Source organism: Rhagoletis zephyria, unplaced genomic scaffold, assembly GCF_001687245.7.
Source record: "Rhagoletis zephyria isolate East Lansing unplaced genomic scaffold, Rhagoletis_zephyria_1.1 Rzeph_scaffold_01463, whole genome shotgun sequence".
NCBI classification, from domain to species: Eukaryota; Metazoa; Arthropoda; class Insecta; order Diptera; family Tephritidae; genus Rhagoletis; species Rhagoletis zephyria.
This window is the reverse complement of record NW_016158547.1, coordinates 82494-100310: the sequence shown is the minus strand read 5'-3', so window position 1 is coordinate 100310 and position 17817 is coordinate 82494. Positions and strand designations below refer to the sequence as shown.

Sequence of the window (17817 nt, the reverse complement as noted above, 5' to 3'; positions counted from 1 at the left end):
CGACAAGCTTTTTTAAAAACGAAGTAAATTAGTACAAATTGTTAGTAATTTTCATTAGAGTTTGAATAACCCCTTTCACTAAATGGCTTTTAGTAACTTTAACGAGACCCTAACTTATTTTATTTTATTCATTTTAGTGCAGTTTTGACAAAATTGTCTTGCTAAAAAATCTTTTGTTACACTACTTCATTTTATTCCTTGATTGTGCAGGTTAAATAAAAGCTTGTTTTTAAAAAATATTTTTTTTACATTATTTTATTTTAATCTCAATTTTATACGATTTTAAAATGTTGGCAAACTTCAAAAAAAAATCATGGCCCGACGCATTGAGAGAACGGTTTTACCTTACTATGCTTTTATCATGTGATTTACTACTTTTAGCGATGCTCCTTCTTTAAGTCAGAATATTTCGAGCGTGGTATCAAAGCAACTTTTTTCGACAAAGGTTCTGATAGTTGCTCTTACTTAATTGGAGTTTTATAAATTCAATGGCGCCCTCGGTTTTGCCCGATTGGCTCCACTTTTCGAGGTAGCGGTATTTGAAACTTTGCTTAAATTTGAACTTTTTTATAAAAAAACTCGCTCAGTTTTGGAGTTATTTTACTCAAATTTCGCTCGTAACCGTTTTTTAATATTACCTTAACTATTCCATAAAATCATCGTTATTTCTGTTAAGCGTAATATGAACACAAATTGTTTTTTTGTTTTCTATTTCAGCGATCTAAATGTTTATTCCTCATCTAACTTTTGAAGCACTTGATGCAAATGAATTACACTTATAATTATCCATTTATTAAGAGATTACAAATAGAATCATATATAAAACATAGGTGTGCCCACAAATCAAAAAATTTAACTTTTTATTTTGAAAGTGTGCCTGTTTTTTAGATTTGCCCATATACATTCCTTCTAACTGTCTGAAAAATAAGAGAACAAAACTACTACTTACGACTTGTTGCTGAACTCATTGCTTTAGAACTCATTATGCTAACTAAATGCAAGTGGATAATGCTAACCAAATGCAAAATGATTAAAAAAAGTTTTTTTTCACAAAATTTAAACTCTTGACATTAGAATCGATACGACATAAACACTATTGAGGTTACTAAGGTAAACATATACCTCTTCAGGAATCCACATTTTTTTTTTACTTTTAACGTTTTTTTTTAAGTTTTTCTCAATATCTCGGGGCGTAGAAAAGAAATACTAACTCAGCACACTGAGACTTAAACAAATGACCACGTGTTGATTTTCTTCAAATATTCGTAATGTTTTTCGAGCTAAATTTTGTTTGTTATTTTTATATAAAAATATCGTCTAAGCTTTAACCAAAACCGTGTAAATCAGAGTTTCAAACTTTATAAAAAATTTAGGAAAATTCAAGAAATTTTCATCAAAATTTCAACTTTTTGTGCAGTTTTATAGCCCACACAATTTCTGTCTAATGAAGTGCAAGTTTCAAACGTTTAAAAAATCGCGTTGATTTTTGAGAACTTTTTTTTTTGGTGACGGATTTTTGCACATTTTTCATATAAGTATGAATTTCTTATGAAATAAAACGCGGGAGACCGTCAGCAACAAAATTTCAAAATATCAACGCAAGTATTTGTATACTGCGCTGGTTTCATTAAAAAACCCGAAAAAGTAGAAATTCAGAATAAAAAGTTGAAATTTTGATGAAAATTTCTTGAATTTCCCTAAATTTTTTATAAAGTTTGAAACTGTGATTTAACGGTTTTGGTTAAAGCTTAGACGATATTTTTATATAAAAATAACAAACAAAATTTAGCTCGAAAAACATTACGAATATTTGAATTTTTGCACGGTTTTGGTTAAAGCTTAGATGATATTTTTATATAAAAATAAAAAATTATATTCAACAATTTTTATTGAGCTCGAGGCCGCTTTTAAATGAAAACTATTGTGGACAAGCAACAATAATTTTTGTTTATTGAAAAAATGGTAGAAGTTATTTCGGAATTCACCACATTTCCTCATCAGACTTCTTTCAGTAGGATTCGAACCGACGATCCCACTGACTCAGCCAGTTGCCTACGCACTGTGCTAAGTTCGCCTTGTGAATTATTGTTGCTTTTTTCCCACTTTTTCATTTCTGTTAAGCCTGCACAATCAAGCGGAGCTATTCCGCTGCAATTCACACTTGATCATGTGGTGGTTGGTTTTGTTGGTTTTTGTTAATAATTATATTTTTAGAATGTTTAACTTTTAGGTGCGCTCGACCTAAAGTTATTTGTTTTTGTTATTTTATGGCCTTATAACAATTATATTCAACAATTTTTATTGAGCTCGAGGCCGTTTTTAAATGAAAAACTATTGTGGGCAAGCAACAATAATTTTTGTTTATTGAGAAAATGGTAGAAGTGATAGCTATTTCGGAAATCACCGCATTTCCTCATCAGACTTCTTTCAGTGGATAACGATGAAGCGAATAGAGGCATGACGAAGGCGAGCAATCCGCTTCCCATTTTAATTTCTTTGCACATACGATAATTTCGACCACAAAAAAAAAAAATTATTGTCATATACGATAAAATTTACATTTAATTTTTATGGTAGCTAAAGGGATTTCAGCTATATTATTTTAACAGGTGATGCCTTATGGGATGGGGAACAAACATACATCAGTAAATTTCGTAAAAAATGTAACAACCGATAATTTTGCGCAAAGGGGTCGATATAAATGAAAATTTAGAAGTTATAAGTTATATTTAGTACAGTGAAACCCGCTTAAGTAACCAACATTTTTGGGCAATGTGAATTTTTGAATGTAATCTGAAGAAAATCCCTCTCTTAAGTACCTCCCCGCTTATTTACCCAACCCGCCTAAGTACCTAAATTTTTCGTACCCCATTTACCATTTTACCTATAATTTTCCCCTTTTAAGTGCACATATTTTGAAATTCACTGGCAGAGTTACACACCTTCAGCAAAAAAGTTAAAAAAAACCAACGGTAATTTTTAGCCACTTGAAACTTGCACATTATTACACTAAAATTGAATGGGCTATAAGACTGTATACTCAAAAACCACTTCTGAGAAAACATTTTAAATTTTGGTAAATTTTTTTTCTTTAAGTGTTCTATAAAATTTTAAGCTTAGGTTTATATGGTATTTATTAGTGAATGAACTGTATTTTAATTGAAAAATCTTAAATAATGCTACGGTCTTGGTTTTAAACTACACTGCTACTTCATTAAATGTTCATGTTTTATTCAAGGATTTACATATCTATGTAAGTTAACCAAAAGATGTAACTACATCAATAATTATGTTCGCTACCGTACCCGTATCGAGCAAGCGGGTTCTTTTAAGTACCCAACCCGCCTAAGTACCTCAAAAAGCTGACATTTTTCGTGAGGTACTTAAGCGGATTTACTGTACAGTCAAGTTATTGTTGAAAATTAGTCATCGGCATGGTTGTCAATTTCCTTTGAATGCTAAGGGAAGGGTTGCTCGGGATGTAAAAGTTGATTTTTTCGCATTACAGTTAGCTACTACAGGTCAGAAAACTTAAAATTCGCGAACTACTTGGTATTATTAAATGCGCATTTATGTAGCTAAAAAATTAATTTTTCAAAGTGACAAGAATAAAGGAAAATTTCTTGCTTGGGGGATGAGCCGCCGACTGTTAAAAATGTTATATTTAATATCTCGTACATAAATAAAAAAAATTTCCTTCAACTTACGAATACTTATGGGAAAAGGTATCCAAATTTACACTGAGGAAAAAACGAAGTATCCCTCAAAATTGAAGGCAAAAATGTTTCCAATTGGATGCATATGTATCAAAACGGAAACACTGATCTATATTCAGGTTCAAAAATTTGCCAATATCTCGCGCAGTAATGAACGAATCCTCTGCGATGGTTCATTTTGTTCGCTAAAGATGTGGGTATAAATATCATAAAACATAAAACTAAATATATTTTTTTCTAAAAAATAATCAACTTTTAAAGTGAAGTTTCGGATTTTTTTCTCGTTTTGTTTTAATTTTTTCGTAATATCTAAAAGGGTATGACCCTGATCGAAAAAACACCTTTCCTAGTATATTCAGCGGCCTTGAAAACATATTATAAGATCATACAAAACTTAAATTTCCTGAGGGATTCCGCGTGACCACGGATTGAAGGACGAGTAAGTTTAAGTAAAATAAAAATGGACTTGAGCGACCTCTAAATTTTATTATTTTTTTTAAAACCAAGTTATGCATTTTAATTTTTTTAGCAAAAGGAACACACATTTGCGTGAGCATTGAATAATATTACAAAGGGATTTCTTGGACCACTCTATCGCTCACGTCGCCCAGAGTGCACGAACGAGGACGCGAGAGTCGGGATTGAGTATAGCCGTGCAACTGTAACTGCATACTCAGCACAACGACTATACCCCATTGCACTCCAATTTTTAATTTACTATTAGTTAATTTAATTTTTTAGAGTTAAATTTTATTAAAAAAGTCAACAACAACTAACTGAAAGCAACGTTAAAAATATATAGAACTTACAAAAAAATTAATAAAAAAGAAATAAAAGAAAGTTATACTGGCCGTGGGACTCGAACCCACGCACTTGCGGTTCGTTAATCCGCATTACTGCCATCTGTGTGCTTTTAATCTGCATAAGCATGCCCATCTGTCTCGCGTTATATACATAGATTTATATATGTACACCAAAATGATCACAATGAAAAGAGAAATCGATTGAGTCATATCTGCCTGTTCGTCCGTCCATGCTCGTGATAACTTGAGTAAAAATTGAGTTATCTCAACGAATAAGTACAGTGACGAGCAAAACTGTAACATGGTGTAACACTTTTTATTTCAGCCGCCGCTATCTTTCCAAGTTCTAACGACTTTCATACTTTTGTTGTATATTCTTATTGGTACACCCCTACTCCCTCTCTCACAAACATTTGAAGTCAATCCAACAACAATAATAAAACCAGCAGGCAAAAATGTAAATTAAGGCAAATGTTACAGTTTTGCACACACTCTCATTTTTGCATTTTACAGTTATCTTTTCATTAGTTGGAAGTCAGATGACTTTTTTCTCTATTGTAATTTATTCAAGAAGTGATTACCCGTAAATAATATGGTTAATCAGGAAACATAAATGTAAATAATATATTTAATGCGGAAACGCGGGACCATAGGAAAAGTGGCAACNTTTAATTTTTTAGAGTTAAATTTTATTAAAAAAGTCAACAACAACTAACTGAAAGCAACGTTAAAAATATATAGAACTTACAAAAAAATTAATAAAAAAGAAATAAAAGAAAGTTATACTGGCCGTGGGACTCGAACCCACGCACTTGCGGTTCGTTAATCCGCATTACTGCCATCTGTGTGCTTTTAATCTGCATAAGCATGCCCATCTGTCTCGCGTTATATACATAGATTTATATATGTACACCAAAATGATCACAATGAAAAGAGAAATCGATTGAGTCATATCTGCCTGTTCGTCCGTCCATGCTCGTGATAACTTGAGTAAAAATTGAGTTATCTCAACGAATAAGTACAGTGACGAGCAAAACTGTAACATGGTGTAACACTTTTTATTTCAGCCGCCGCTATCTTTCCAAGTTCTAACGACTTTCATACTTTTGTTGTATATTCTTATTGGTACACCCCTACTCCCTCTCTCACAAACATTTGAAGTCAATCCAACAACAATAATAAAACCAGCAGGCAAAAATGTAAATTAAGGCAAATGTTACAGTTTTGCACACACTCTCATTTTTGCATTTTACAGTTATCTTTTCATTAGTTGGAAGTCAGATGACTTTTTTCTCTATTGTAATTTATTCAAGAAGTGATTACCCGTAAATAATATGGTTAATCAGGAAACATAAATGTAAATAATATATTTAATGCGGAAACGCGGGACCATAGGAAAAGTGGCAACAAATTGTGGAGTTCGCCACATGAAAATGTTAAGACTGAGAAAAAATATAGCCTAACATGTTATTAAGGACAAAGGAAGTCTGCCAAAAAATATTACGCTCCCATATCTTGTGAACTTAGTAGCAAGTAGCGCTGCAGTCAATATTAAAGAAGCGCTTAAGGTATTAAAATTGAATGCAAATCAGTAGACAGCGAGGCGAAGAATTGTCAAATTGAACGCAAAGGCATAATAAAAGAAAAAAACCATTTTGATCAAAATACATGCGCGAGAGTGGTAGCATTTTTCCGGATCGCACGAAAACCGGACCGTTGCCTATTGGGATATGTTAGGCCTTACAGAATGCAATAAAAAAAACACATTTTTAAGATTCAATTGAAGGTTAGTTGGTCTGACAAGACTAAATTAATCGCTTTCAATCAGATGGCCCGGCATGGTATTGGATTAAAGACCCAAATTAAGCCTAAGCGCATCATGTAGGGCAAACTGTGAATCACAGTGGTCGGTCAGTAATAGTTTGGGGTTGTATTTCAAAAATATTGTTGGTCCGTAAGTACGCATTATGCGTAAGGAACAGTATCTGTTCATATTTCTACAAAATTTACAAGATGTAGTCGAAAAATGAGAGTTTCTGCTGAAAAATCACCCAAAACATATATGCACTATGTCGCAAAGACTGGATGCAAAAGCAAAAATTTCCTAATTTGAAATGACCTCCACAATCCGCAGATATGAGTCTCGTCGAAAATTTGCGAAATCAACTAAAAGCGCAGCTTACTAAGTATCCAAGTCCGTCCAATGGAGCACATGAGCTGTGGAAGCAAACCAAGGGTATATGGGAGGCTATACCTCCAGAATTTTTATAGAGATTCAAATAAGGTATGCCAAATTGCATCCAGGAACTAAAAAAAGCAAAAGTATGCTGAACATTGTGTTAACAATTCTTTTTTTTCGTTAAAATTGTCAAAAAGTGATTAAAAATATATAAGGTAAGTGTACCTATTTACGGACTATTAAGACATATCCACGTTTAAAGTAATATTTTAGGTCAGCAAAAAACATTTGAACTCCAATATTGCTTTCTATGGGTCCAGAGACCTTTTGTGGTCTTTTCCGATTTACAAAATATAAAAAATATCCACAATGTAACCCCTTTTCGCGTTTTTCTAAAAACCATATTTTGTTCCTAATTCCGTGCGAAAATTTTGTCCGGTTCCTAATTACGTGCAAGAGCGTTCCTATTTCCGTTGTAAATTATAAAAAGAACGTGTTTTATTATTTTAAACATTTTACTCAAAACCGAACAAGGCAATTTACACAGATTTATTTAAAACATAAAAAACTAAATTCATAGTACATAACATCGAAAAATCCATTAAAATAAAATCGCTTGTAGCGTTTATATCATTTAAAATTTTATTGTACAAAGCAATACACAAGTTTTTTTTAATAAGTTATTATTATTTATATGAAAGTCGTTTATTGAGAATACTCCTCTTTTATTTACTGGCTGAGGAGGGTTAATTTTTTTAATAATTTCATCGGCTTCATAATCCAAAATGTCGCCAATTTAATCCGCTCATGGTCATGGTTTTTACTCTTAATTTTAATGGATATCCGCTGATAACTTCTAACACTTTTCCAGGAAACTTTTCTCCTTCATACTGAATAACGACGTAGTCTTCTTTTTTAAAATGTTTGTCTGCAAGCGAAGTTTTCTTAAACTGTTTCTTCTTCGGGTCGTTTGATAAAAGCTCGGGCCAGAAAAGAGCGTTTTGGAATGGTGTTGGAAATTCAGCCTTCTTAGTTCCTGTATTTTCTGTATTTTTAACAGTTGGGCTATCCAGAGTCAATTCGTTAAGTGGCACTAGACTATCATTAAACCTGTTATTTTCCTAATGATAAGTAGTTGCTGTATTATCTGTTATAACGTTATTTGGAACAGCTTTACAAGATGCATTTACTGCTTGATGTACATAGGATTGCGTGTCTATTACGTTACAAGTTGGAGTTGAACTTCTCAAAGGGGGTTTTCAGTAGCACCTAACTCAGCTACTTTTCCACGACTTAAATCAAGGAAATCTATGCTCATGTTCTGTATATCTAGTATTGAGCCACAACCACTAGCCAATATACTTGTAAAACCGCTAAATGGTTCAAGTCCATTGCAGTCGGGATTTGGTTCATTCTTTAACTTCTTCCAAAAGTAGTACAAATTCTCGTCTTTAATATCACCAGTCCATTCTCCGTCGCACTCGACAAATAACTTTAATTTCTCATCTTCTATTCGCTCTTCAAAACATTTAATAAGAGTACAGTTAGGTGGTTGCTCTTCTTCACTATCAACAACAGCATCAACATTAGAAGGAATTGCATTAATGGTATTTTCCACGGCCGTTTTTAAAATCGTGTTGTAAGCAACTGCTTCTGCATTGAATGGATATAAACCACAAGCTCTGAAAGCACTATTTATAACATCAGTATTAATCGAGGATTTTATACACTTCTCGATAGCTGGACCGAAATCTTCACGTCTCATTCGCTGTCCATTGTTTGATATTCTCCAATCTTGAACCTCCTTTTTCCAAGCGCTTTTCAAGCAGTGAAAAACTCCGACGTCCATAGGCTGCAGCAAATGCGTTGAATTTGGAAGAAGCGCAATTAAAATAGTGCCGTGTTCCCTGCAAAATTCGCTGAGAGGTAGAGATATATGTGATAGGTGCCCATCCAAAAATAAAACCACTGGAAGTTGTGCGTTCATTCTCAGCAGGAAAGGAGAAAACACATTTGCGATATATTCAAAAAACGTTTCGCCGGTCATCCAACCTGAGTCAGATTTGCCAATGGCCCAGTCCTTAGGGTATTTCGCTAGAATATTTTGTGGAAAGCGCTTATAAGGGAAAATAGCGAACGTAGGCATTATTTTTCCATCAGCAGATGCGCCTACAGAGAACGTTAGGCATTCTTTGTCATCATTTCCTGACCTGAAGTAGACGTGCTTAGCACCGCGTTTGGTCAACACTGCTTGCCCTTTGGGGCACAGAAAAAATGCGGACTCATCACAATTAAATATCCTGGTTGGGTCTTCCAATACTTCCAAATAGTTATTGTCTTTCATATAAGTACTTACTCTCTCGAACCAAGCCTTTATGGAAGACTCCGTGACCTAAGCTCGAGAAACTGTTAAACATTGAGACATTCGTTGACTCAAAGAAGGATTTCTTTGTAAAAAACCATTGAACCATTTTCGTCCTGGAATACCATTTGTAAAAGAGTTTGGGCGATTCAGCTCTTTAACCAAATTTGCCACGCAGCTTGTAAGTTGGTCTCTAGTTATTGGAAAGCCCATCTCCGCCAAGTGATGAATCCATTTAACAATATTATTTTCTTCTTCTATCGACAGAACTGGAAGGGGTCCTGAGGACGACTTTATCGTATATTTATTGTTAATCTTGTCCAATAATGTCTGTCTGGGAATTCCGTATATTTTTGATGCTCTGTAGGATGACATATTACCCTTTTGTACAGCCTCAATGGCTAATTGTAAGCAAGCTTGAGAAGATAAATTACTTTGACGTTACTAAAAATGAGGGATACCTGTTAAAATAAATAAAGCTATAGATATTTCCTAATTACGGTCCATGCAACGGAATTAGGAACACAGCCAAAAATCTTGAGCCTATTTCCGTTCTATGCGATTTCTCTTTAGCAATTACCAAAAATAAATTTTCTTTTTAATAAATATATTTATGTAATATTTTATGTGCCGATAGCGCATTTATATTTACAAAATATGTATAACTATACACAATTTTAAACAATTAAACAACATAATTTTTGTATATTTTCCCCTATTTTAAACTAAATTACCGAAATTTACGGCTCTGGAAACAGTCGTAATTTTGCAAAAATTATGACACTGAAATAGACCATAAGAATATACGTGAAAGTTTTGATTTATTGGAATTTTTGAATCTTTATAAATTACATTTCGTATACCCAAAAAACAATCAAACATAAAGTTCCAAATGTTCCTAATTCCGTGTTTAGCACGCAAATAGGTACACCTTAAAAAAATATTGCACCTATTTCCGGCCTATTTTTAATTTAAGGTTTTGAAAGACTTTTCTATTATACACTGGTTTTTATACATAAATTTATACAAAAAATACTTCAAATTTTCAATGTCGGAAGACAAAAATATACATATACTTACCAATTCAAGATTAGACCCTTACGAATTTTTCACCAAGCTCTTAGCAATTTTGCGAACACTATTCACTGACACATGGGTTTTAACTAACATTTTGTAGTTGACTGATACTTGAATGCAAATCTGAATTAAAATAATGATGCTTGGAAGCTGCGAAGTACGAAATTTTTAAACTTGGACGATTGTAATGAATTTCATAACTTCTTTATTTAAAATTTTTTTAACATTTTAATATTTTTCTATTTTGAAAATTGTTGGCCAAATTAGCACGGAATTAGGTACTAGCATGGAAATGGGTACACTTACCTTAAGTGCCAAACTGTAACATATGCCTTAATTTAAATTTTTGTCTGCTGGTTTTATTATTGTTGTTGGATTGACTTCAATTCGTTATGAGAGAGGAAGTACAGGTGTACCAATAAGAATATACAACAAAAGTATGAATGTCGTTAGAACTTGGAAAGATAGCGGCGGCTGAAATAAATGCGTTACACCATGTTACAGTTTTGCTCGTCACTGTATATGTAGGTTGCCTTTTATACAAGGTAGCTTGGTATTGAAAATGGGCAGAATCGGACAATAACCACGCCTACTTTTCATGTAACCGTATTTAGCATAAATACAAAAATGCAATATTTTAGGGACTACTGAAGCTAATTCACCGAAAACTGATATTTACAATAACCTCTTAGCTAAAAAAGAGGATTATGAAAATCCTTTGGAAAATGGGCGTAGCCCCGCCAACTTATGATTATATATGCTTTTCTCTGTAACCGCTTTACCAACTTATACCAATCGGAAATGGAAATAGGACTGAAACTGACCCCGCTCCCTTACAAAGGTAAATTTTGAGAAATACAAAAACTCTCGCCCACTTATGACTACGGAAGTGAATATCGGCAATTGTTTCATAAATTTCTACCAAATTTTTTACATTATTTCATTTGTTCTAACTGAGGATATGTATTATCGAAAATGTTTGCATTCGGGGAAAAAACCTCCTGTTTATCAATGCAAAGGTAGTTTCACAATTGCGACGGGTATATAAGGTTCGGTTTCGCCCGAACTTACACAGAGAAATTTTCGTTTTCAAATTTGTATCGAACGTTTTACTTTTAAAAACGTTTTGACCCAGGTTTTGCACCTACAATATTTATTTAAATTTTCAGAACGAAAATTTTCAATACAATTTACAAAATCCATGTTTTTGTTTTTGATATGAACATTTTCAAATCGTTGTTTGATAATTGAATATGTGCATGTTGAAATTAACGGCTCTATTCTGTATCAGTGACAAATTCTTGTCACAGTTTTTATTACGGAAAAATATATGAAAATTTTAAATTTGTCAGTAAAAAAATTTTTGTCACCGGTACAGAATTGGGCTATAAATCCTAAAATGTTTTTTCTTCATTTTAAAAATATGCGTTATGATATTCAAATTTTATTTTTATTAAATCACAACAAGTCGTTTGGTACACACATTGTCAAAAATATATTTATATACATATACTTATAAATAAGTTACAACATTTAATAAATTAAATACAGATGTTTTACACAGGGACGTGAACCGGATGAAAAATTTGGTCGGTTCGGTTCAGTGGTTCGAACCGTTTTTGCACTTTTGGATTGGTTCATCAAAGTGGTTTTTTTGGTCTTTGTACCAGGTTTCGGTTCGGTTCAACGGTTCGAAAAACAAAAAAATAACGCGCAAGTTTAAGTGTCAAGTGTCAAGTGCAACAACGCGCAAGGTTAAGGGTCAAGTGTCTGTCACATGAGATGGGTTGCCTTTACATTTGATATGGTAGGTATTACCATGTTTAACAAAAAGAAAAAAGTGGGTACATTTATCTATTGAAAATTGGTTGAAACGAACCTTTAAACGTTTATAAAAAGTGGTTCGGTTTTCGGTTCGGATCAAACATTTGTGGAAAATTTCGGTTCGGTTAATGGTTCAGTTAATTAATAGAAAAAGCGGTTTTCCGTTTCAAAACCGGTTCGGTTCAAAACCGGTTCACGTCCCTGGTTTTACATATAACTATATACACACATAAATACATATATATAGATGTTCCTGCTTACTCCAAGCTGGGCCTGCTAATTTTTCTTCACGCTGGTCAAATCCTGTAATTTAAATTAAGAAAGTTTTAAATTATTTTTTAGTACCCCATAAGAATATGTTTTTGTAAGTTACTCTTACCAAAGCTTTTTTCGGTCAAAGAAGTCCACCAATGTCCCTTGTATGTAGTTAGGGGTTAGAATGGCAGTATTGTTTGTATTTATATACTTCATCGCCTTTTCTGAAGATTGAAGTAACTTATTTATCTGAACACAATTTTTCCGACAAATGATGCAAACATACTTATGAAAGTTTTTCATTATAGCTAGGTAGCTTTTTGAATTGTAATGCAAAACATTATTGTTTTAAATATGTTTCATACCTAATTGACCGAAAATAAATTAACGTTTTTATTTTAAAAATGTCTAGTTTTATTTTGCTTGTTGAAAATTGTGTCGCACTACAACTTGTTGGGACAATATTCTAAACTGTTTAATTTTAGTTTTTAAAATACGCATTTTTGACGCTATTTCTTTAATGTCGTTTGTTCTCTTCAGTAAAAAAAAGTGAATATATTTAGGGAGTTCACAAGGTGTTGTATACTGTCGTACTGTTGTATGTCATAAACTTTGAACGACTAAAACACTATTTAAGGAATTCGCAAGCTAACATAAAAGTTTTATTATGAAATTTCACACAATTAAAAAATAGTTGGTGGTGATTTCAAGTCCTCTAAACATTTATTTAGCCGTTAAAAACTTTACAACATACAACAATACGACAAGTACGACACCTTGTGAACCACCCAATTATAACGATCGTTTTTGTTTTGCGAATGTTTCGTTGTATAGTCGTAAGTACAAATACTGTATTTTTTATTTTGTATGAAGTAAAATTATATAAAAAAATTTTATTTTACAATTTCTTTTAGAAACTTGCGTTTTACCTATATCAGTTTCTCTGTGTAGACTTTTTATAATAAGAGGTCAAACGCTAGTAGGCAACTTTCTTGTTCGCAAATAAAATAAAAAGGGGCAGATGATTGTCAACATACTTCGTGTTTAATTATTCCCCAAAATTTAAAAAAATACCCCAAAATAAATTTCATACTTACATATCGCACACCTAGGTCTAAAGTGTGATCAATTGAAAAAAATGTATGGCGATTTTTTTGCATAAATAAATTCATAGGACTTACATCCAATTAACGGAAATTATTTGTTTCTTCATGATTATATACATTAATCTTTTCGGTTTTTGTTTGAAAACTTTGTTAACTTTTAAAGCAACATTTCAGAACGGTGAAACCAAAAATATACGTTAAAATTGCATACCAGTTCAAATTTATGGATTCACCCACAATAATATGCCGTCAAAAAAGTCCTAGTCCCACCCAACTTAAGTCGGTCTTTAAAGTGTTAACATTAGGGATGTTAAATTTTTCGATTTTTACGATCCCGGGCTTTTCGGGATGTCATTGGTTCAATCCCGGGATCAGCCCGGGGTTTAGATATTTATTATTTTTCAAAGACTTAACATGAAAAAATTGCATGAGTATGGTTTGAGAAGCTCTCTTACCATATAATAAATAATAAGTAAATGGGTTTGGAACGTACTTTTTTATTTAAAGTGAAAATTATTTCATAAGTAACAAAACGACAGACAGTAATTAAATTTTTATGCATTTAATAATACTTTAGTGTGTACATATCTGATAAAGTAATTTAAGGTATGTCGAAAAACGCTCGATGCAAAAAAAAAATTAAGTAAAAAAATTTATTTTCTGGTTGAAAGAAGTTTATAATTCAGTGGCAGAAATAAAAGAAGCGCCAAAGCTCGACCAGTTTTGTCTATACTCCTTTTGTTTATCCAAAATTTAAACTTTTTTATAAAAGTCTACTTCATATTACACATAATTAACTGCATATGTATAATATGCATTGATGCAGAAATATTCCTAGAGCATCTAGATGCAGTTCTGCATCAAAACGAAAATTTTGAAAAAAATGTCGCTTAGTTATTTTGGCGGTTAGGACTCGTTGTAATTTCAAAGATATGATTAATTCCAAAATATATTTAAAAAAAAAATTAGTGCAATGTAAAACAAAAGTATGGGTACCAAATGAAATAATTTTTTTGGGTTCAAAAGGACGAATAGAAATTGAAAATTCCTCTTTAATCTATTTTATTTTTTTAAGCTAATAAAGTTAGTGCTTAACATATAATTTTTTTCAAAAATAAGAATTGAAAAATTTCAAGGATAAAATTATAAAAGGGTATTTTCAATACCTACTCGTCCCTTGCGGACCAAAAAATGTAATGTGTTTTAACTCTACAGAATCTTCTCTTTCATTTGATACCCATACTGGTTTCTTAAGGATATTGCACTGAAATTTTTAAATCATATTTTGAATTACTCATATCTTTCAAATTTCAAAGTTCTTTTTAAAAATCCTGACGTCAGAGAGAAAAATTAAGAACGCAATTTTACCATATTTGGCCCTTGGTTTGGCGAATATATTGATTTTGTTTTGTGTGCAAAATTGCCTGACCCAAGGTTTTATATGTATATTGAGCTACACATTTATAAAAAAAAATGTAAATATTAAATAAACAAAAGAAATATAGCCAAAACTGGTCAACGTAAAGCGTTTCTATTATTGGCACTAGTGTAAATTACAAATCTCGAAAATCCCGGGATTCTGGGCAACCCGGGACTAACATTCCTAGTTAATATTACTCTATTTTATTTTACTTGCTATTTTCTTTGATGAATTTTTTCAAAATTATAATACATTTAAAATTATAGGATCATCGTGCTACGCAGCCCAATAGTGCCAGTAGCAGTAATACTTCCAACACTGCCAGTGAAGATCAGACCCAGAAACTTAAACCGATTGTGGTAACCGAACGTAAAATGATATCTTTGAAGAAGCGTCAACAACAGTCTCAATATTCTGATGATGATTTACCACGTCAAAAGCAGCCGCAACACCAAACGCATCAAACCCAATCGCAGCGGAAACAAATTCCAACAGCTAAAATATTGCCAGAGGCCAAACGCAACATAAGCGATCATATAACGAATGTAACGAGCAGCGGTGGAGGCGGGGCTAGTGGTGGTATCAGCAGTGGTGGTGGGGGCAGCGGTAGCAGTAACACTGCCATCATAAAACCAGTTCCAAAGAGAGGTACTCTCACACCGACGCCACCGCCTGCAGCTCTCTTGAAACAACCTCGACGTCTGTCCACGCCTAGTGATGATGAAGTCGAACTTGATTACGACGAAGATGAGCTAATGCTTGAAATGGAGGATCGGCTGTTGGCTACACCAACGCCATCCCCACCACGAGCGGCAATATCTCGTACTCCAACTCCTGAACCAATAGCACCGCCAACATCTAGCAAGACAAATTTAAAATCAAGCCGCAGCAATAGCCATGCAACGTCACAAAGATCATCAACATCAGCACCTTTTAGCTCCAGTAATCGGCGAGTTGTACTAAAGTCGTCGTCATCGTCAACTACTTCAGGAGGCGGTGCCCGCAAGGATAGCGAACTACACTCTTCCGATGGTAGTCGCAATCGTCGCACAGGAGCCGGGTCATCTCGCAGCAGCGGCAGTAGTAATTCACGGAAGGGTATATTTGATCGCTTGGACGCCAGACGGCAAATGTATGAAAGCGGAGGGAGCAGCAGAGACGGTGGAGGCAGCGATGGAAAACGCAGCAAGGGCCAACGCATCGTATTAAAAAATGACTAAGGACTTAGGATTTTAAGGAAAGAGATGGTAAACTAGCATCAGTTTGTTAATTTAATGCCTTTTCAAGTTTTTTATAACCTTAAATGTGTAGCAATAATTGAAACTACACAAGTACTTCTTAGGAATATCGTTACGATGCATATGTCTAAATCAAAAACAGATTCTTACTGCATTGTTGAACAAAGCGCGTGCAGTGGTCAATGAAAAAGTAATTGAAATACAAGACATATACGGAAGTTGACCTACATACATATATTTAAAGTGAAACAGTGTTGTTGCAATTAGATAAAAAGCATATGTGACCTGGTCTACGGAAAGGGGGCTTAGGTGTCAAAAAATCAATTTTCACTTTTTGGTTGATTCGGATGGAAGATGAGATGCTTTTTCAAAAAGCAGAAAATCCTAACTTGCTTAGAAGTGTACTAAAAATGTAGAGAAAGAAGAGTAAAAATACGACAAAATATAATTTATTGGTAATGAACAAAATACATTGAATTATAAGCTATAAAGACATGATTATACACTAGAAAAACGTATTATGGGCCAAAAATAATAATGCTGAGTAGAAATTTTGTTACCAGCTCCTCCTCCTTTACATCAACAACATACAGGTCCATCTTAACAAAAGTTTGTTCGGTATCATCTTCTGCCTGAGATACACATACTTCGTCTTCATCATCATCGCTCTCTTCATAGTTTTCATCATCGTTTTCATCATCCTTTTCATGGAAATATTGTCCGTATACGGCACTGAACTCCTCATCAACACTCATGTTTCATTTCATGCGAAATGCGAAGACGATAATCAACAGAAACAGTAAACGTCACTTCTTCAGTGTTACTTTTTTAAATGTTCCACACTAGCAACTTACACGATGAACTATAATAATATTCCGACCAACAACAACACTTACTGGACCAACAACAACACTTACTGGACCAACAACAACACTTACTGGACGTCCGGCGCGGAGAACAATTAACGAGATAATGAGAAACTGACGAAACGAGTTGCTTACTTTTAACAGCTTTTTCACAGAAAACTAGTTTTCGCACGTAAGCTCCCTTTTCGTAGACCAGGTCACATATGCATATTGCCTGCACTTATTCATATCATTAAACACCATAAATTTACAATGAATTCACAAGCACGAACATAAAGTAAACTCAAGTTTTGAAGGCGAATTTGTATAGATATCTGTCTATAATTCGTAACTATTTTAAAATTGTTCATAGTTCAACCAATCAAGGAGAAAGGTAGTTAAAATTGTGAAGTATTTTTGACTTTATCTGCCGCATAGTTTGGATTAGCAGGCACACCTAAAAATTAATTTTAATTAATAAATAGAATTCGCATTATGCTCAAATCTTAAATACCCCTTATCGTTTGTGCTTGTATTAGTATCCATACACACATAGCAACCGTTTATTTTGATAGTGGCCATAAGTCATTTCCATCTTTTGTGCTCAAATGGTTAGTTTCTTCTAACTAAATGCTTATCGTCGTTTAAAGTACAAAACCGCGTATCAAGAGCGGTTGCCAAGCGTTGCCAAGATTTTGTAGGAGAGAGTAAAGCTAGTTCTATTTCAAAACTGTTCTCTCTTTTGTCCCTAATTATCTCTTCTTTTTTATCTACGTATCGATATTTAAGTATAAATGGGCGCGTTTATAAGACGTAGCTGTTGCCCAACCGTTGGCTATATGTCTTAGAAACGCACAGTTGAGTAGTTACGCTCAACCCAACAGTTGGCAACTTTCCGCCATTTTTTCCAGCGGAAAATTTTTACACTACCTGAACTCAACGTGTTGGGCTTAGCCTAAACAGCTGATCGAAAAGACTTACGCCGCTTATAT

The 17817-nt window shown here is 33.5% G+C and overlaps 1 protein-coding gene across 2 annotated transcripts in view; it reads left to right on the top strand.

The window, feature by feature from the left end:
* LOC108364109 (arginine-glutamic acid dipeptide repeats protein) overlaps positions 1-16332 on the top strand; it is a 36761-nt gene extending 20429 nt beyond the window's left edge. For both annotated transcript variants that reach the window (XM_017617677.1, XM_017617676.1), the window contains one exon: positions 15009-16332. In XM_017617677.1, the coding sequence (XP_017473166.1) occupies positions 15009-15962 (954 nt within the window). In that variant the 3' untranslated portion in view covers positions 15963-16332. The remainder of the gene's footprint in view (positions 1-15008) is intronic.
* The last annotated feature ends 1485 nt before the right edge of the window (positions 16333-17817 follow it).